This window comes from Podarcis vaucheri (genome assembly GCF_965113315.1).
Source record: "Podarcis vaucheri genome assembly, chromosome: 2".
Classification (NCBI taxonomy): domain Eukaryota; kingdom Metazoa; phylum Chordata; class Lepidosauria; order Squamata; family Lacertidae; genus Podarcis; species Podarcis vaucheri.
This window is the reverse complement of record NC_138760.1, coordinates 35726462-35747730: the sequence shown is the minus strand read 5'-3', so window position 1 is coordinate 35747730 and position 21269 is coordinate 35726462. Positions and strand designations below refer to the sequence as shown.

At 44.1% G+C, this 21269-nt stretch overlaps 1 protein-coding gene across 9 annotated transcripts; it reads left to right on the top strand.

Annotated features, from left to right (window-relative positions):
• Positions 1–1590: 1590 nt before the first annotated feature.
• On the top strand, positions 1591–21201 carry MCRIP1 (MAPK regulated corepressor interacting protein 1). 9 transcript variants are annotated; one of them, XM_082211194.1, is made up of 6 exons: positions 1593–1749; positions 2369–2429; positions 3340–3506; positions 3991–4092; positions 4936–5046; positions 20713–21201. In XM_082211194.1, exons 2-5 carry the CDS (start codon positions 2422–2424, stop codon positions 4998–5000), a joined length of 342 nt encoding a protein of 113 aa, XP_082067320.1. In that variant the 5' UTR covers positions 1593–1749; positions 2369–2421; the 3' UTR covers positions 5001–5046; positions 20713–21201. The 9 variants fall into 9 exon arrangements, with proteins under 9 accessions (XP_082067323.1, XP_082067321.1, XP_082067320.1 ...); XM_082211193.1 differs by lacking the exon at positions 20713–21201 and adding an exon at positions 7226–7343; XM_082211197.1 differs by lacking the exon at positions 20713–21201 and having other exon boundaries at positions 1591–1749; positions 3340–3561; positions 4936–5988.
• The last annotated feature ends 68 nt before the right edge of the window (positions 21202–21269 follow it).

The window sequence follows — 21269 nt, the reverse complement described above, 5'->3', positions numbered from 1 at the left end:
TAATAGGGCTTCTTTTGTTTGTGGCTGCTTCTTTCTGAATAGGTTTCAGGTACAGAGGTGTTGTTCCTGCAACCTATCACTTGGAAGGGGAATAAGAGGCCTGTAATAAAGTTCTTACTATTTTTGTCCCAAATGACTTGAGTTGGCTTTAGTAATGACTTGGCAAATGCATGAACAAGACGGGAAGAAAATTAGATGTGGCATTTCTTGGAGAAGAGTCAATGCTTGGAGGTTTGTCCACTCAGAGACACCTGATAAGTGCTAAATACTACTTCCCAGTCGGATAGTTTGTCTCTTGGTGAAAATCAGTAGTGAATCACTTGCACCATCTGGGTCAGCATGCTTTGACAGAAGTAGGGCAGCTCTGTACAACTCACAGTTGCTTCAGGCTTCCTACATATTTGGTTAGGTGTCACTGTGGTTGCCATCTAAGCATACATCACCATGCAGAGCTATTGTCAGGGCTCACTCTATAATACACTGCACATGCATTAAGTTTGGGGACACTGCTCAACATCCCGAGATCCTCAGCTTTACTTTTAAATAACTTTTAGCCCTGGCAATAGATGATAGGCACAGACAATGCCCAATAAGATGATAAGCAAGGTGTTGTACAGGATTGGTCAGAAGTCAGGGCTTCAGTGTCCTGCAAGGATCTTTGATCTGCCCTTGTCTAGTAAGCAAAAACAAGTAGTTTTCTCTTATTTTTACCTACATTTGTTTGGTTAAATTTAGGAGACTTTTGTTGAAACCTTAGTTCCTAATGAGTTGGAGTTGTACTAAACCAGGAAGTCTCCACTCCCATGATTCCCCTTCCGAATGCAGCACTTTAAAATGCTTCTATAGAACACTGTGTAATGGCAAAAACCCATTCAAATGGGTAAGTTAAAAATGATTTTTAAAAGATACTACAAGTGTGTGAGAGAGGAAGGGATTGCTTTTGTATTGCTATTTGAAAGTGTCAATGTATATATAGTGTGCCCTATCCTGAAGGCTTGGGCAAGGTCTAAAATTAATCCTACACCAGAAAAACAATAACATTTCCTAATTAATGGGAAATTTCGCCATCCTTTCTGTCAGCCATGCATCCTAAATGCCATCCCAAACAGAGCTAGATCTCGGAAAACTGGAGAAGGCTCTTTTCAGATTGCAATTCGAATACAAACACGGAAAATGTTAATGTAAACGTGTGAAATCATGTAAATGATTCCCACCCACCCCCTAATCACAGAACTGTCCACACTTAGTTGGCGTAGATTTAGAGCGTAATGATTATGAAAACAGGATGTGGAGAGAAGCCTCAAATGTCCACAAAACGGGGCACACGGTAAACTGGGGTGGGGGTGGGGGGGTAGCGCTCAGTTAGATCCTGACCCAAGCCTGGGAAGCGGCGACTCTGCTTTGGGCAATGCCGACTTCCCGAAGCTCACAAAGGAGGGAAAGGCGATCTCTTTTAAGAAGCCTCCGTCCCGCTCCGGCTTCTACCCCACTTTCCCGTTTCTGGAGACCCGCCCCGCCCTCTCCCGCGTCTCCCAGAGCTTCTCTTCCCCACCCCTCAATCCCGTTTCCATGGATACCCCTCCCTGCCCAGCCGCTGCGTTTCCATGGAAACCTCCTCTCTCGGGTACTAGGTGCAGGGGCTACCCGGGCCCATTCGCCCGCAGTGCGCACGCGCAGCCCGGCCTAGGCGCTCTCTTCCGCCCCGGGCCTGGCAGCAGCGAGAGAAGCCGGGACTTAACCCGGGCCCAGGTGAAGAAGGTTGCGGGGTGGGGAATTGAGGGTGGGGCCGCGGCGAGTGGGGCGCCCTTTCTTCCCTGGTCCCCCGTGGAAGTGCTCCCTTTCTGTTCCTCTGGGCCTAGTAGCGCAGTCCCCAAACTCCACGCCTGCCTTGTTGTCGTTCGGGGCCGGGAGAAGCGTGGCTGCTTGGGCCTCCCTCTCCCCGCACCTCCCTCAGGAAGCTTGACATCCCATCTCCGTGCCTGAGGGTAGCGTGGGGTTGCGGATTGGAGGGGGGGTTGTTGAGGGAAGTATTGGGGTTCCCCAAGGCGCAGGTGCCTCTAGGAACTGGACTCGGAGCAGGGGGGAGGGCGGTGGGGTCCCGAAGTGGTGGTCGGGGGGGGGGCTCCAGGGCTTTTTGACACATTCGGGGATTTTTAGCGATGGGGTGGGACTTATCGGTAGTGTGGTAGGAGGGTGGTTGGGATCCTGCTTTCTATGCCTGTAAGATGCTGCAATCTCCTTAAATGTAATAGCAGAGGTGGGCATAGATGCTTCCACCCAAAGTCGGTTACCGGAGCAATTTGTCCCCACCCGTGGGATTTATTGAGGGTCCGTCCCCATTGAGCTCAGTGTCTTGTCTTTGTTTTAGCACCGCCAAGCCACACATCCAGGACTTGGGCCAGGGCTGGGAAAGAGGCAGCCATGACGAGGTGAGAAAAGTTATGAGGCTGTGAGAATTGAACTTGTGTTAATACTGAGCGGGCTGTCAGAATGTATTGACTCCTCGATGATTGGAGACTTTCAACCCACAGTGCTGATTTTGCTGTCTTTGGTGGTTGTGTATACCATGGTTATGTACCAAAAATCTTTCTGTGTTGCTACCTGCTGACAGTGGTTCAGGAATGGTGTGGGCAATAAAGGTAAATGGATATAATTGATTGAACCTTTAACTGGTCATTAGCATGGGTCTTTGTGTTCACCTCCCCACCAAGCTTCACTAGGTAATGTTTGGATGTCAGTTCCTCCAAGCGTCTATTCTTTATTTATATAACTTTAGTTTTGAGTCTGAAACAATAACTGTTTAACATTTTGTACATAAGAAGGTGTCATGCTAATCAGGGGTCTGCCATAGGGATATCAGAATAGATCTCGGGGTGATTTGATGTAGAGCGGTAAGGATTTTTGATTCCCAGTTGCTTGGCACTGACAATAACAAAATGACCATCCCTCCGAAGTAATGTGGCTCAAGTGATGAAAAGGGTGGGGTAACCCAAGGTAGATTTTTATATAGAAGGACTGTGAGCTCAGTTTAGTTCAGTGCTCATATTCAAAACAAATTCCTGAGCTCAGTGTTCTTCAATTCTAAGTGTGCAACTCTTGTGAGCTGGCTGTGATAGTTGGATCATTGAGCTCTAGTTTAAAAAAGTAGTAGATTTTGCATGCCTGAAGTCTGCCTACTCCTGATGTAAATGACAACTAAGCACAACTGCAGTCTGTATTGGTCACACTCTCTGAAAAGCGTAATAGCAGCCACATTGAATGGTCTGTAGAGCTAAAGGATCCTTTTGCCAGGATAGTTAGTATAAATCTTCCTTTTTTGCTTCTTTATTTGTGGCAAAGATCAGTGTCTTGTTTCCTCTCTCACTGGGGTCTCCACTGCACTTCCAGTTCTCCTGTCTCCCGAGTTGTATACAATGGCAAGAGAAACAGCAGCCCTCGCTCCCCAAGCAACAGCAGTGAGATCTTCACTCCTGCACATGAGGAGAATGTGCGTTTCATCTCTGAAGGTGCAGTATTTACATTTGAGAAGGCTGATCTCTTCAGTTGCTGCATCTCCACTGAGTCAGTAGCACATTTCCTTACCTCTTACCCTGTATATAACATATGTTTCTCATGCGGTTGCCAGTTCTGGTGTTATTTTTTCCTTACTCGTGTATTTAAGATGGGTGCGGGAAAGTGAAGAAAATGAAGATGAGACTCATTGGAATGTTTAGATATGAATCCAACTCTTGGAACTGACGGATAGTTCTGAGGGTATGTGAGACTTGTCTTCTGATTCTGCATCCAGCATTACAAACATTTGTCATTGCCTCCCTGCTTCTTTATTTGCATTTAAAGACTTCTCCAGTAGTAAGGGTGGGACCACTGCTTGGTGTCTAGGCTGTCTTAGGGTGCCAAAAGCTGGCAGTACTCTTGGGCTAAAGGAAAGGGTTCTTCCGTATTCTCCATGTGAAGTTTTATCCCCACTTTAACTGTTCCCCTTCTCTGCAGCATGGCAGTGTGTGGAGCGGGATCTCCGCAATCAGATGGCAAGTGGTGAACGGGGACTTGTGGAGGAGTATGTGGAGAAGATGCCAAACCCCAGTCTGAAAAGTGAGTTTTCTTTTGCTAGCTTTTCCCCTTTCAAAGAAAGGTCTAATTTAGTCATGGTGACATCCAGTTTAGATTACTTTGATGTAGGACTGGCTTTGCAGAGCATTTGAAAACATAGAGTGCAAGATACAGCTGAAAGAATCCTAACTGAAACCTGTCACTAGAAGCATTGTTGTCATTGGTTTCCAGATAGTTTCTGGGCTCAGTTCAAAGTGCTGGTGTTGACTTTTAAAGGTTTATATGACCTGGACTGATCGCTCCAATACAGATCTGTCTATTGACTCCATTCAGGCCCTGTTCCGGGTCTCTCTGGGGTTGAGCTGGATGGCTATGCATGAAAGGGGCTTTTCAGCAGTTGGCCCCAGGCTCTGACATTTGTTCCCTTTGGAAGCCCATTTGTCCTCATCTTTCTTGCTCTTCTGACATACGGTGAAAACTCTCTTGTATAGGAGGATATTTGGAAACATATAGTGGTAGTGTTATAGTCTATGAATTTGATTACGTACATGAATATAGATGTACCTACTTTCTTGCATATTAGAGATTTTCTGGTTGCAGAATTTAGGTTATCATTCTAGGTAGAACTGGAGACCCCTTGGGTTTGGGTTGTAGTAATGACCTGCTGTGTTGAATAGGTCTGGGGTACCAACTCAAACCATTTAATTAGGTGTGTAGGTTACCTGTGATCTGAATTCCAATTTAGGGTACTAACTGTTAGGTGATGGTGGGGAGGCTAGCATCTTTGTTCTTATCAAGGCAGACTGGAGGGAGTATTGATGGAACACAATGTTGGTAGTCAGGAATCTTACCCTAAATTGTGTCTCCTTTCTTCTTTTTTGACAGCTTTCAGACCTGTTGACTTGAGTGACCTAAAGCGGCGGAACACACAGGATGCTAAGAAATCCTAAAATGGCTTGGCCTGCCTCAGCCCCAAGTGCTGGCGTGTGGCCACTGGTACATGAATTTGATGACTTTGTGTTGGTTTCCTCCTTTGGTCTGGCTTGTGCCTGGGGCTGGCTCTGAATTCCCTAAGGAAGGATAGGCTTCTTGCCTTTTCTTCACAGCTTCCCTTGGCCTGGCCTGGCCTGCCTGCCTTCATTCTACAATTGGCCCCAGAAATTACCTTTTCCCCTTAGTAAATGACATTTTACTCTGATGGTGGCCAAGAGGTTGGTGTGTACCCTGTCTGTTTTAGGAGTGTGGAATAAGGCAGAAGAATCAGGAACAATATCTAATCTCTCCCTATACCTGTCTCAAAGCCCAGCCCTTCTTAGGGCAAGGCTAAGAGAGAATGATGGGACAGAAGCAATATGGGTTTTCGTAGTCCACCCTATCAATACATTGTGAGAATTCAGACTGACTCCTCATACAGTACCTGAGCTTTTAGACTGGAGGATGAAAGAGTGTTGTGCTACGATCTCCATATGCTATCTGCTCAGCTCTGTGGCACAATAATGGCGAAACGCTGAAGATAGAGGCTGAGGGACCCAGGTACAAAGTCTCCCAAGGGAAAACTCTTTTGGGATTCTGTTGTATAGGATAAAACTGAGTCGACTCCCTTATTTTGAGCTGAGCAGGTACTCCAGGTTCTGCTGTCTTTACACTCTGCTGACTTGCAGCCCCAGCCAGGGGGGCAGGTAGCATTTCTGAGCTAGCCCCAGAGCCCAGCCCCTGTGCCCCAGCAGGGCTGGGGACAGCCTTGGTGTGTGCTGGGCACTGGCAAGTGGCAGTAGTGCCCATGTTTGTGTCCAGCTCAGGCAGTGATGTTGGGGACCCTGCTCAGAGTTGGGTAGGCAAGGGGCATGGTGGCTGTTCTTTTCCCTTTGTAATGTCCCCTCTTGGTCTGTGTCTGTCTTTTAAGGAGTGTTGTAAATAAAATCTGGTTAGTCATTTTGACATTCTGCTCTGAGAATTTATCCTGCATCTCTAGCTGGGTTCCTATGAACAGGACTTGCTTACCAATCTTTCTTTGAGTTCCATGTTCTCATTGTTCTGAACTGCTTCACCTGAGCCAGAGTGAATTTTCTCAAAAGGAAGGGGTTTCATTCCTTTTGTTGCCCAACGGCAGTGCTTGGTGGCTTCCTCTGTTTTTACTTGACTATTACTCTCCATTGGTGCTGGGCTAGTTGCAACTTAGTCTGTCTGGAGTAATTTACAGTTCAACCTAACCTGATGCTGTTGTGATGGTTAAGCCTCCAGAAGGGCATTCAAGTCCCTTTTGCAATCCTGTAGGGGAGAAGGAACTATGAAATATCTAGTCCCTTAGGTGTGATGTATTTAGCTATCAGTCTTCAGAAAGATATCCTAGTGCTTGGTAAACAGTTGCCATTTGGATACACATTATTTTGTGCACCTTAGAAGGGTGTTCACATCGTGCTGTGAAGGAGGTGGAGTTGCAGGCTGCTTGGGGAAAGTGCTTCATGTTAGCTATGAGGTGACACCTACTATGAAGCAAGGCCTCTCTCACAACTTGTTATTTCCTTGGCTAATGAAATGGTCATTTTCTGTGTGATTGGCAGCAGGCACCTACAGTGTTTCCTATCCTTGGAATACTGGTGCTTAATAGGGTTAGCACGGGGTTTATCTGGTGTTGGGTTATGTTGAGTAGTCTTAGCTGACACCTTAAGAAGTTTTTGTGTGCACAAAACACATGTGTGCCTCTGCAGCAGAATGGTGGAGACTTTCAGACATCCATTTTCCCTAAGGCAACAGGGTAGGGAGTGTTGCTTAGTAAGGTATTTTTCCTCCTTGAAGTCTGGGAACTGGAGCAGTGGTGCCTGTAGGGTCAACAGGAAGCTAACATTATTTTCACACTGTAATCTGGCTGCAGGTGATATTATTACCTTTAGTTGGATAAGCAGGATTTTCCTACCGCTGCAAACTGAATCAGCACCCCCAAATGCGGTAACGCTTGAATCCTCAGTAGTTTGCTGTGCTGTGGATATTTTATCTCAGTCTGCTTTCCCAAATATATCTTTATGCTAGCTTTGAAATCATACCCAACTTGCTGCGTGCTTTTGCCAGTCTTGATTGAAGTGGGCAATATTTGCACCCAGCCTGACCAGTTTGTTTACTTTGACCAAATGTCGTGTCATGAATTGGATTAGAACAGAGTGTGTTTCTCTGCCAACAGGCAGCACAAAAACGTAGCTATGAAAGCAACATGGAGCATAGTGCCAAGGAGACGTCAAGGAAGATATAGAAGATCAAATGAAGAAAATAAAGGTTGCCCGTGGTGTGATAATGATAAACGGGATGGTTTCAGTAAATCCTTCAGCACCTTGAACCATGCACTTCCCTCCATGCAGTATTTCAGGGTTTCTTTTTCTGGCTGAAATATGAAGCCAACATGGGAATTAACCCAATTAAGTGAGATCTTATTTGTTGATCCAAGCTAAACAAAGAGGGCAGTTTTCCAAGACACTCTGAAAGTGTAAATCTTTACTTGGGATAGGTTTACATTCTATTTGTGGGGTTAGTCCATAGAGGTTACTTCTTTCCATTAATCATTATTGCTCTTTCTTGTGTTTAATAGATTATGCTTTAGTGCAATGCTGCCTCAGGGAAAATGTGGTTACAGCCCAAAACAGCCCTGTGTCTAGCCCCCCCCCCCATTTTTGAGGAAAACAAGGAGAACCAGACATGTTGTTTTTGGTAATATGTAGTTATGTCCCTTGTTCTTCACCAGATATTTTGGGATGTGTAAAGGGTTTATAGATTTCAGAAAATATTATCAGCCTCAGAATTAGTCCTCCTGCCCCAGCTTTTTGATGATACAGGTATAGATACAGGAATATGCAGTGCTTCGTGAATCTTTGAGGATAGATGTTAGTCCTCAACCCATTGTGTAGGGATGCCAAAGACTGTAAATGTGCTGATCACATCTGTCCCTTCTGTTGAAAAGGCTACAGAATGGTCATTCATTAGTGCTAACCCATGTGGCTGTGTGAAGTTACACCTACATAATTTGAGTCTTTCCTTTGATTTGACTGGGCAGTGTCCCATGCAACCTCTTACCTGAGTGGCTGCATTGTTAGACCAGACACCTTTGCTATTCACCCACCCCAAAAAATATTCCAAATGTGGGCACAACTGGAATGTGATGAGATTATATGGAACAAATCAGCTCATGTTGATTTCTCAACATAAACATTTTATCATGTAAATTGACCCTTAATCACCCAAGAGTGATGGGCTTGGTATGGACTTTGACCAGAGAATTTATAATGCTATATTTTAAAAATACAAAATTAACATGGTGGGGGAAACTTTTATATGTGTATATCCTGCTATGAACAATCCACATTACTGTGCGTCACACAACTACAGTGGTGCCCCGCAAGACGAATGCCTCACAAGACGAAAAACGCGCAAGACGAAAGAGTTTTCCGTTTTTTGAGTTGTTCCGCAAGACGAATTTCCCTATGGGCTTGCTTCGCAAGACGAAACGTCTTGCGAGTTCTTGCAAGTTTGTTTCCTTTTTCTTAAAGCCGCTAAGCCACTAATAGCCGTGCTTCGCAAGACGAAAAAACCGCAAGACGAAGAGACTCGCGGAACGGATTAATTTCGTCTTGCGAGGCACCACTGTATATGGGTAAAGGAGGACAAAGACATTTGGGCAGCCATTTCCTATAGTCAGTTTTTTTAGTTTTTAAGTGCAATAATGAGATCACCTTTAGGTCTTTAAAAGTGATAGGGAAAATCTGCAGTGCTGAAATGATGGCAATGAAGAGAAAGAGGGGTGAGTCTTAAATCTTAAAAGCTAGCACCATGGCACTTTCATTTTGTCATTATTGTGTGGAGAACTTAACTTTTTAAATAAGTATGGCCAAAAAAGTGTCTTGATGCTAATGATCGGAACTAAGGGAATAACAAAGAATTCTTGATAAAATGATGCCCCTTATAGAGGTGATAGTGGATGTGTGATACTGCTGATATGTTCACCTGCCCGATAAGACACCACACACATTGGATTTGGAAAAGCCTAGCTATGGCATCTGCGTGTGCAGAAAAACTGCAACCAGTTCTAGTAAAAAATTAAAAGCAGATATTCTGATCTCCGAGAAAAGGCAGAAGAACCATAGAAGAAACATGGGGGGACAACAATTGGATGCTGACATCATGTGGGTGCCTTGTGGAAAGCGAGTGAATGAAGCAATAATAATAAAAATAATGATATAATGTATTATTTATACCCCGTCTGTATGGCTGGGTTTCACAAGGCAGTTTATCACTAACCGAGTACAGAAACTAACCCCAGTGTGGGTGCTTGGGAATAAAGTGTCCTAGGTACGTGTGTGTGTGTGTGTGTGTGTGTGTGTGTGTGTGTATTCTTGGTCTGCAGCTAAATGACTATTCATTTGCCATCTTGGATTTTGTCCCTGGGCCTCCAGCTGCCAATCCCTACGTTCTGCCTTCTACTTAACGTGGCGGCTGTATTTGTAGATGGATTGCATGTCATCTTGTTTTTGCATGATTCCCGTTGTTGTGGATCTTCAGGGCACATGCTCATGGTCTCTTGAGATGAGCTTGTCACCTCTTACCCAGCCATACTCAATGATCAAAAGTTGTGAAATAGTGTGCTTTCCCCATCCTTTTAGCATACACTTACATGAGCAGTGGGGGATTCTATTCAGCTTAAGTGATTGTGAGTATGGAACTGGAAGAGTAAGTCCTGGTACGTGAATTAACAACATGGAACACTTGTCTTTTTACACCTTATACATAGGACTGTGGAAGCCAACTTAATGGCTTTGGAAACCTGCACTGTTTTCCACACTCATAAGGTACCACAGTCCTGCGAGAAAGCATGAGACATCCCTGTTGCTGTCTGAGGGGACGGGGATTTAAATGCTGCATCTATTAATATACCCAGATCTGTTTTCGTCCTTTGGTCCAGAGGATTTATTGCCATCTAAATTACACTTACTAGATGCAAGATTTCCCCCATCACTTCACCAAGGCTGAACCCTGTCACCTCTGGCCACTGTGAATCTCTTGAAACACAGTCCTTTTTAGAGAGTCTGACCTGTGAGGTTTATGAGATATTCCCCCGCCCCTTGCATTTTGTGGCCTAGAATTCTTTTTGGGGTTATAAGGTCAAATTTTGGCATAGTGGGTCTAATTACATTAAATAAAAAAATGTTTTCACCACTGAAAAAGTGAGGACTTTTACCAAATCACAAAAGTAATTGGATGTAATAGTCCTTGCTGTTAATGCTGGCTCTGATCCTGCACAAGTTGACATGATACCCTTCACACATGAAACGCTAGAGGAACAGGAATATTGTTGCAGGGAATAGCCTTTCCTCCACCACTCCATTTCAGAGGGGTGGGGGGCTCAAAACCTTCACTCAAAACCATAATTAAATTCTAAGGAAAATAAAATGAATTATTCTAGAAAGGTATTGCATGACAAAAAGAAGGGGCAGCCATGCTGCTCTACAAATCTCTCTCTCTCTCTCTGTGTAACAGGATTTTGTGTGAATATGCTTGTTCCTGAAAGATACAGAAGATACAGAAAGATTCAGGTTTTTTAAAAAGTGGCAAAATGATGGGGTCAGGAAAGCTTATCACTTTTAGTATAAAGCTTATCACTTTTAGTACAGTATTCACTCCTGCAACAGTTGTGGTAAATAAAAGGAAATAGCAAATTCCCAGTAGCAAAATACTGTAGCTTGTGTATTTTTTTAAAATTAAAAAATGCAGTGAGTTTGCAATTGGCTTGGAGGCAAGTGCACATGTAGCTTTCTCACAACAACAAAAATACTGTGCATTTGTTTTGCATTGAAATTGTCCTAAAATACCTTGCACGTTGAAGAGAAACCCATCTAATGAAATAAAGAAAAAGGGTGTTGCTCATACTATAGATTTAAACCTGTGGAGAGTTCACAGTAAAAACAAATATCTGATGTTGATGTGGGTGGAACAGTTTCCCTAGTTGATGTGTCAGCAAGCACTCATTAACACAAAGGGTGGGGTTTTTGTGTTGCATTAACTGGAAAGAGTTGGGAGTGGTTTGATCTTGTTACATCCATCCAAATACACAAGGATGGGGGACGGGACATTGAGACATCCCCATGCTAGTTGTTCTTTATCCATCTATACAGATCAATGTCGCTTGGTTGATCGCAGAAAATAAGAAATATTCTTCTGTCCAACAGACAGGGCCACATTTCCTATTCTGTGTTTTTAATCCTATTCCTGCTTTCTCACTAAATCCCTTTCAGTGAATTCACCCATCCATGTAGACCCTTAGATATGAGGATAGTAAAGCCTTTGCATCTATTCCATGTTCATCCCTGATGACACAGGTATGCCTATCTGCATATTGAGTCTGTCCCCACTTCCCATACACTAACAGAAAGCTTTTTTTAAAAATTGCCTTATTTATTCTGCCTATTTGCTTGTCTGCTTTGGACACCTTTCCTATTGTTAATTAGCTGCTTGGTAGCTAATTAACTAATATTCTCATGATTCTGCTGCAGGACTTGTATTAATCTGTGATATCCCTGAAATCACAGTGATTCATGATTTCACTAGATTTGTATAACGTGTATAGAAGGGGATGGTGCGTTGCCGAACATGGTTAAAACAGTGTTAAAAGTTATAGGAGAATGAAGAGCAGGTATTATCTTGTGGCTGTACAGCAGCGCAGGTGTGGATAAGGTGAGATCTGCTCAGCAGGCGGCAGGGGGCCTGAAGTGGTGTGTCAATCCGTGTGAGGCCTTCTTTGTTCCACTTTCATATCCACATGGAAGTCAGCAACTTGTGTGATAACAGTATGGCACAAGAGAGAGAATTTGGAGGACCCAAGCTCTAGCTGGATGGACCGAAACTTGTTTAATTGGTTTCATCCATAAATGTAAGGAGGCTGCAATCCTTTATGCCCATAAACAAAATGGAAGTGGCTTGGCTGGCTGAAAATAAAAATATCGTAAAACTGAGTCCAACAAAGAGCACCCTCTTCTCTCATTCCTGTTTTCTCTCTCGTGTCAAGTGAAAGGAGCCAAAGTGTGAAGCAATTCCCTTGAGCTCCCATGTTTTCTCTGTCCTGATGGGGAAATAAGTTTGGATAAAATTTGTGGGACATTCCCTGTTTTTGTCTGAAGATGGCAGTGCTGATACAAATGAAACATGCCTTGTTGGCGAAGTCTTGGCTCTCATTAGGGAGTGAATAGACAAGAAAAAGAAACCAGTCACAAGAACATCAACTGTACCAGACTAGATTGAGTTGACGGCCTGACCTGCTCAGTATGCTGTCCCAGTTGCACAACAGAAAAACGTACAAACAAGGTTAATATAGGTAGATGTATGCCTTGTGATCTATTCCCAGCTTATAAAAAAACTAGAAATAATAAACTAAGCTTGCTGTGTCCCAGAGGTAGAGTGAAGAACTCCTGGAAAGGAAGAACTGGCACCTGCAAAGCCTAATATCCAAAGAGTACGTGGTTTATTCTGAGGCAGGATACTGATCATTAAACTACAGTAACAGGGAACTAAGTTTTAAAATGTACAATAGTTCAGCACCATCAGCATATTCCACCATATTCCTAACCAAACATTTATAGTCTTCTATCATCATAGAGTTAAAACGTTCTTCCTAAAGCCAAGCATCAACCTTTTGGGTGGTTGGTAGAGCTCTTCTATTTGTTTCCTGCTGTTGACAGGCCTTCAAGTAGTTGAATAGTAGATTATGTCACCTCTTAGTATTTTCTGTGCTAAGCAAAATCAATTTCTGCAGTCTGTTTTTATCATGGCACCACTTGTTCTCCAGTTATCCAGCATAGTTGGGGCGGGGAGTTAAGTTCTAGAAATCATGAAGTGGTTTTGACCTTTCCTGGGTGAGGAAGAGCAAAGTGGTATTAATAAATTAACTAACTAACCAGCAAGAGCTATCTTCGAAACATGAAGATTTCCCTAAATACTTATTGACATAGAAAGTGTGAATTTTTCAAGCCTAGTCTTCCTTATGCCCAAGGTAGCCTAGGTGCTGAGGGTTGAGTCTACAAACGCATCTTCAGCTCTTTTCATTCAGATGAGAATACACAGCATCACCCAACCATCCATCTAGTTATGTGTGAGAAGTTTTAAAGCAATAATTTATCTGCCGCACATGTATGCTGCCCTTCCAAGGTCCTCCGTATGGGTGCTAACCTCAGGGCTCCTCCAGACAACCTATTTATTGAGCATTCATCCTCATTTACTTGCACAATTTAACCTTATGCAGAGGTTAGTTTATGTGTGGTCTTTACTGAGCATATGTTCTGATTTGCTGGTCGGGTGTTCATACACCTTTCCGTTATCCATTCGTGCCAGTGCATTTCCTCTTCACTTTCTTAATCACAAAAATCCATTTTAAAAAAGGATTTGTTGCACTATGGTGACAGAGCACTCTAATCCACTTTAATTGGTATGCACTTGAATCCCTCCTGCAAAATACAGCCTGGAGTTGCCCTCACAGTCCCTGCCCTTTGTACTGTAGGTTAGGTAGGCAGAGAGAAAGTGATTTGCCTAGGCTTACTCAATGAGCCTGGGGCTGAACCAGCTTTTGAATCCTAGATTTTCCATATTCAATCCTGACAGTAGCCAGATAACCACACGGCTCCTGTTAAGCTAGGACAGTTTGCTATGACAATAGGCTAAGAAACCCCTGTGAATGATGTATGCAGACTGATTGCTGGATTTCGTCAATCAGAATCGTGATGAGAACTAAGTACGGAATTGGCTTCTAAAATGCCCGGAAGATTTTCAAGGAGAACAGATCTGTCATTGGCCATATATACCCCTTATGAAATCCATAACGCTACCAGAAATTGGGAGGGACTCTGTTCTATTTGCACCTTGCATCAGTAAGCCCTTCCTCTTCTGCATCTAGAGGGGGTGGTTCCTGGAAATGAGTTGCTCATTGTTGTGACTCAGTTCTAATGACGCGCTTGGCCAACAGCCCCTGATAGAAAACATTGTTCCCTTCATTTAAGCCTTTAATTATGTAGTCATTATACTGATGTTGGCGCAGAGCTGAGATACGCAAAACACGCATTCGGTTATGTGGTCTGCGTGAAAGGATCTAGGAACCCTCATAGGCATGGATGGAATCCCTGGTGGTGTGGTTCAGATGTGTGTTTGGGATAGAGCCAAATTTCTGCATCAACTTACTATAGTGGATGTCTACAGTTCAGTCTGTACACTTGATCTGTGTAGGTGTTCTTGTACCTGCTCAGTCTATACTTTCAAGTACAGAATGAATTTGGGGCGGCAGCACTGTTTTCACAAGGTACAAGCATACATTTGGCTCTAGATGACTAGTTTTTAAAAGGATGGTCAATAGAAGCATCTTGGAACCAAAGCTTGACTGCACATCTCTAGGAATGTCCTGTGCAACCTGAGGGATGGAGGTGCCATGGCAGCAGTAGGGCAGTGAATGCAAGTTATATTTGGAATTACAAAAGGCAAACGCCCTATAACAAAAGTGAACTCAAACAATACCAGAATGAAATTAGGTTGCTTGTACTGCAAATACTGGAAACTGCTTTCTCCCCCACAGATGTATGTGTTCGCATGTGCTTTTCACTGCAGTTTTTTCAATTCTTCTGTGACAAATTAGTAGCTTCTTGAGATAGGGTGAAAATAGCACAGTATTCAAGTTAGGCTGACACCCCGAATATATGTGGTTGTGATATTTTTTGTTTTATTTTTATGTTTCCCCTAACAGTTCCTGACATTGTCTCTTTGAGGACTGTTCAGTACATCAAGTTGATATTTTCTCAGTGAGCTGTGTTATCTGTAAGGATTATCAGATGTCTTTTCTGCATACTTCATTTTTCTAGAATCCCAACACTTGTGCTTCTCAACCTTGAATTTGATTGCATTGTTTCTTATGAGGCATTTTATGAGATCTGTGTGTAAGTCTGTTGCAGCATTTTATGAGCTTAATAGTGCTAAATCAAACTGATTGTCTGCCGGTTGTGCAGACTTCCTCTCCATCCCCTTTTCCAGTTAATCAATGGGTAAACTGTGAGACATCCTGCAGTTTGCCTTTTCTACGTGGTGAAAAATCCCATTCATCTCAAGGCTCATTCTTCTTTTAACCTGATCTATGAATGAACTAGTTTCTCTTATCCTATGAGTCATGACAAGGGGATCTAGATACCTGAATGACTTTTTCTGCTTTGAGCTGCAGAATATATAATTTTAAATAGGTTTCAGTGACTTTTTGGAATTCAAAGCTGTTGTTTTTCAAAGCTTGATTTAATTAAGCTTTTCAAAATGCAGTCGATAATGATAGGAAAAGTTAAGCAAGTGCCGTTCCTGAAATAAGGAAACTTAAAAGTACTTAATTTTGGCTGGGTTTAGTTTTAAGGTTCTTGTCCTCTTTGTTTACATATCCATTAGCTTTCCTTAGCTCCCATCTAAAAAGGAGTTTGTATAGTGTGGAAACATTTTTATTCCACATAGCTCCTGAATATGTTTAGCATGTGTTTGTTTATTTTTCCTGAAGCCAACAGTTTAGTTTTATTTTATTTGGTAAGAGAGCTAGGATTGTGACAGTTATCTGATTTTCTTTTAATGACCAAATTTTACGCTGTGAAGAGCAAAATGAATCACTACCATTAACGCTGAGTTGTTACAAACAAGATAGTATTGAGATAATAAAAGGCCCTAGGAGAGCAACAGAAACCGAATGACAGCTTCCCAAACTCATTAGGCTGATTATGGTGCGTTTCCTCTCCATACATTATTCCTAAGGCGCTAGCATTTAAAAGTGTGTAAACATTATGATGTCTCTTTTAATCCACAGAAATGCATGTGCCTAAGTGGTGAAAGTACGTTTTGAGGTTTTACTGAACTTCTTTGCAGCAGAATAGAAAACACATTTCTATAAAACACTTTAAAGTGATGTTTTCATACATGGGCCTTGAATCATCATTCAAATGAAATAATGCTGGAAATAGTTATTCCTTCTGACTGTTTCAGCTCTGTTTAAATTGCAGGCCTGGCTGAATCTTATAAATTAAACCGAGAAAAGATTTCAGAAGGACATCAAGTCTCACTGTTTTGACCCCAGAGTGGTGGATGGGACAGCTATAGCTTCTTTTCCTATATATTTTTCTTGGACACCTTGCAAGACACATGAATTGCTGCACATGCCCCATCTAGCCCCCCCCCCCGCTCTTCTGACGCTCCTATTCTCTCCCCCTCTTCTGAAATCTTATTCTTTGATACTGTTTGCACAGAGGGATGGGGGAAATCAGTCAGTACTGAGGCTAGTGTAAAGATTGATTGTGGATATCCACTCCTATATGAAACAAGACTCAAGATTGATTGTCCTCCTTTTCAGTAATTGTATATTTAGCAAAGGAATGATCGTACCAGTCCTTGACATCTGTGCAGTTGCTTGCTAATTTTACAGGCTCCTCTCCATATGAAGTAGTCTGCTAGCTCCAGAGTCCATCACTCCTGTGAGCAAGGTAATGTGTGTATATGAACCAGCATGGCCTGGCTTAAAAACATCCCCCTTCCACAATCACAAGTTGCTCACCTGTGCTTAGGCAGAGCTGGTCTATATGTACTTTGTGATAAGTCCTTGTCTCCTAGTGTTTAGTCATGCCTGTGTCCACCAGCAGGTAACTCATTCCTCCTAAGTAGTCTGGATTCCTGCCTAGCTAGTGTTGCTCTTGTCAGAGCATCCCCTGTTACCATGGAAGCCCATCCTTCGCAGATGACATGTGCCACAGTCCTTTACAGCTGGGAGAAAATGTCAGTTCATTTGATCTTCTGCCTTCCCTGTGGCGCATGGAACCCAAGAGTGCTGGGGAAGCAAGCAGCACTGGTGGGGCCCAGGAAACCGCTTCACTTTCTGCTCTTTGCACTGTGAGAGAACTTTGCAACTGAGGAGAACAAATTTCCCTAAATTGGCCTCACTTCATTGGGAAATGCAGGCAGTGATAAGAGGAGCTAGTGGGGGATGTGTTGAAGTTGGGCTGACACAAGTTGTTTTGGGAGTAGTCCTCTGAGAGACACATGTGGCAGGGTACAATTTATGGGCCCCAAGAATCAATAGGTTGTGTGTGTGTGTGTAGTGGGGTAGAGAGTGGCAGCAAAATTAGCTCTTTCTAAATCACCTTTCTGGGCGAAGTTCATGACACCATAGGCCAGAGTTTCCCATCGTGAGCATTTGTTGATAAGATCAGAGCAGCCCATGCCAGGAATAGGAAGGAATGTCTGCCGGCACCTCCTGTGTTGTGTGGGTGGGGTCTCTGCCTGCTCCCTAGGCTCTAGGATCTGGACCGTGAAATTGACCCCGATGGGGCTCTTACATAAGTTTCTGTCTGCGCTTGGAGACTAAGTGGCTGTCAGAGGCGCAGCATCGCCCACACGACAGACAGGAGTGCCTAGGGTGCTGTGCTCTCTGGGCTGTAATTTATCCTGCCAACTCTACTCAGTGTGCCAATAGAGACACAGCTTTCTGCATTTGGGCACAGTTACATAGGGTGGGAGATAAGGACGGTGTGTGCCAACCATGCCTGCTGCCAGGAGTCCAAGGCCTGCCTAGGATTCGTATCAGTGAAGGTCGAAAGTCAGTCTCCCTGGACTCTTTGTGACGATGGTACAGCCAGCCCCCTTGGCTATGGGCTGGCCCTATGGTGCTTACCTGTTTGAGTCCACATCTAAGTCCACAAACATGCTACACTGAAAGTTCTGCCATGGGGACATTGTCCACCATCCCACATAGTCTTGGAACTGAGTCGGCGGGAGACAGGTCATGATCAAGTATGTCGTTGCTCGTCTTGGAATTTGAGCATCACAGAACCTGAGTGCAATTGCTCCCCTCTCTCCACTGTGGTAGTCACACCAGTCTCTCAGCCTCTTTGAAGGCAACAGCATTGTGGGCGCTCCCTTTCAGAGGACAGGCACGAGGCATCTTTCTTGGGCTTCACTTTTGAGATACTTTGACAACTGGGAAGAATGAGCCATCCATGCCATGCACCTGACCCGCCACCAGCCATATTTACCTTTGCATCAAGTGCCTTTGTGCTCCGGCAATTTGCTTCAATTAGGCTCGTTATCTCAGTCAGAGGCACCCGGTGACGGCAGTGGCTTCCTTGCAGGGGGTGGGGAGAGACATCAGCTCAGTCTGTGCCCCTTGCTCACCACAGGCCTGTGAACAGATGGCTGAGGTGGTGGTTCTTGAGTCCATTCTCGGCTGCTCTTGGGTGTGAAGGTTGCAAGAGAGAGGAAAACAATAAACCAGGCAAATACTGCTGTTATGTTTCCAAAGACAACTTGCACTTCTGGTCACTGGGCTTGTATTCCATGTGCAGTGTGAGCTTATATGCAAGACAGCAACTTATTTATTTATTTCAACAATTTGTATGACACTTGTATGCCCCACCATGTGCGAATCCCTTGCAGACAACTGCAGTGCTTGGAGACAGACTGGTCATGTATCCAAGCAGTCATTTCTCCTCTAGGTCACATCCTCTAGACTGCTGGGAGGAGCACAGAGAAAAGAAATGCCATGGTGCATCTCCAACCGTTAAACCAGATTCCTTCATCTGCCCCAGCTGCAATAAAACATGTCTCTCCTATATCGGTCTCTACAGCCACAGCAGGCACTGTAACTTTCCAGCAGTTTGACTTTACGCCTGATAGTGCATTCTTCCATTGTCTCCCCAGACAGACGGATACCAGCAACTGTGTGCCGCTTCACCACAGCCTTCTCTAAGCAGTTGTACAGGGGACCCAATACTACAAGACTAAAAATGGGTTAAACCTTTAAAATCAGACTTCAATTAAAATGCTTGCTGGAATAAAAGAAAGCATTTGGTAAGCTCTGCGAGTTCAGCATGTCTGAATTTTCAAAACAGCCATCACTGCCATCATTTGGAGCAGAAAGCATTTTTCTCCAGATTGCACAGATTGCCCTACTTTGCGGGATTCTGCGTCTCTTCTCCTGTTGCATGTTAACATGGAGTGAAGGCTCGGATTAAATGGTCACTTGGGCCTGCTGTGCCTTTCAGATTCTTGAGTCCTAAACAGAATGCGTGGGTACCCTGTGGCCATTGATGTTGGCTCTGGGACATGTTTACAGTCTGTTGGGTCTTAAGCCAATCAGGCCCCAGGTGTGACTGCGGTCTGGCTGAGGGCGCAGAGGGCACTGGATTGTGTTCCTTCCCAAATGAGGGAAGGAAAATCTCTACATCTCACGGTTTGGGAACGAGGTGTTGTTTTGAATTAAAACCAGTGGGAGATGAAATGAGGAAGGCGTTTGCTGGAGGGTCACAGGCATTATGAATGCCAAGCAAATAACTGGCTGTGTGCATGTACCCCACTGTCAAACTGAAGAGGGTGTGCATGCGTAGCAGCGAGCGGAGTGTTAATTTGGCATATGCTTCCCTGTTTGGGGGGACATTTTGGGAGGTGGTGCACTGGGGGAGAGACAGGGGGACTAATCCCATGAACAAGGGGATTGTCGTGTTCCTAAAACTAGCTCAGGGAGACTTAGAAGTCACATGCTGCCAAAGCACCTTAGGCAGAGGCACAAAGGAACTGGAGAGAGCGCAAGTGTGTGACATAACTATGCTCTCCTGTTTGCGCACATAGCTTGGGAGGGGGGGGACGGGGACGACGACGACAAGTGCTATGTGTTTGTGAACGATGTTACACAATTTACGTTTCTTCTGCATCCAAAGGGAGCACAATGGGTGCGTCATCATCCCACGTCAGGAAAAGGGCCATGCACTTTCTCAAGTGTGGTCCTCTGCAGAAGTGACGCCACTAGTGGATTATTGAGTGACATGACTGGGCAGGGCTGCAGAGCTGAGCAGTCAGTATGATTTCAGTGATCTAATATCACAGGTATGGGAAACCTGTGGCCCTCAAGATGTTTTTGGACTCTTAACTCCCATCAGCTCTGGCTGGGATGGTCAATGATCAGGGAGGATCATGTAGTCCTGCAATACCTGGAGTGTCACAGGTTCCTTCCTAACAGAAAAGGATCTGGGATGTGCTGCAAGTTCATTTTCAAGCTTACCTGCTCTCTCTTCTTCCTCAGTAGGATCTCTTTGTCCCATCTTCAAGTTTTGCCTGCTGTTGCTATCTCAAATAATGCTTTGTGAATCAAATTACATGTCAATATGAGTGCTTTTTTTCAGGCTTGTATAAGCATTCAAACTGTTTCCACAGATGTCTGTAAGAATCCACAATGAGCAGTAACCTTGCCCCAGGCCCTTTCAGTTGGCATTCAGGCCTTATTCCAGGTCAGATAATGTGAACAGTATTTAATCTTAAAAATACACCTTGGCAGCTTTAGGGGGACCTTTCTTAGATCAACCTGTTACAATTCTGCACTGCCTAACTTTATTCCAGCTCATTCTATGTGTACATGTCTCCCTCCACCAGAAGTAAAGAGAACAAGGCCTTCACAATGAAAATGCTACTCCTGCCGATATTTTCCGTGTGATGACCACCTGTGATGGAGACCCCCTGAGCAGTCCTATTGGACTTAGCAGTTGGAGCAAGGGCTAAAAAAAATACTTGCTCAAGGCCAGACAATTGGTACGCAGCAGAAAATAATGAAAATTACGTTTCTGGTTTATAGTCGATTCCCATTCACAGGAAAGCTGCAGAGGCAGAAAGAAAGCAATCTGTCTAAGACCAGACAACAAGTCCATGGCTAGAAAGCATTCTGTGCCCACAGAGGGAATCCACACCATAGTATACGGGCAGACCAGTGATGGGATGGAAGAGGAAGAAACCAGGCTGGAAGCAGGTAAGGAATGGAGAGAAATCTGCTCTCTGCCCCACCGGACCACCTGCCTCCTGAAGCCTGCCACAGCTGAAGGTGATTGTTTCCTGCCAGTGCTTAGACTGGCTGCAAATGGGAATGGGCAGGAGGGAGGTAGCAGGAAGCTGATGGCCTCTGACTGCTGTGATGATTTCCTAACATGCCTGCACTGAAGACTTCTTCCATACTGCAGTTGGTGTCCTGCTATGGCACATCACTAAGATGTGCACGCATGGAGTTATTATGTGGCTGTTCATGTTCAGAAGCCACATTTGTGCGTGCATGCACATGTGCATGTACATGTGCAGCAAATATTTTTTTTTAAAAAAAATACGAAACACTTTTTGGGCAGCGTGGAATGCAGTGTTCTTAAAGAAGAACACACCAA

Excerpts from the sequence above, each read along its gene's own strand:
- MCRIP1 (XM_082211194.1), top strand. Across the intron at positions 3,507-3,990 it reads TGTGCGTTTCATCTCTGAAG|CATGGCAGTGTGTGGAGCGG; the intron begins GTGCAGTATTTA and ends CCTTCTCTGCAG. Across the intron at positions 4,093-4,935 it reads GCCAAACCCCAGTCTGAAAA|CTTTCAGACCTGTTGACTTG; the intron begins GTGAGTTTTCTT and ends CTTTTTTGACAG.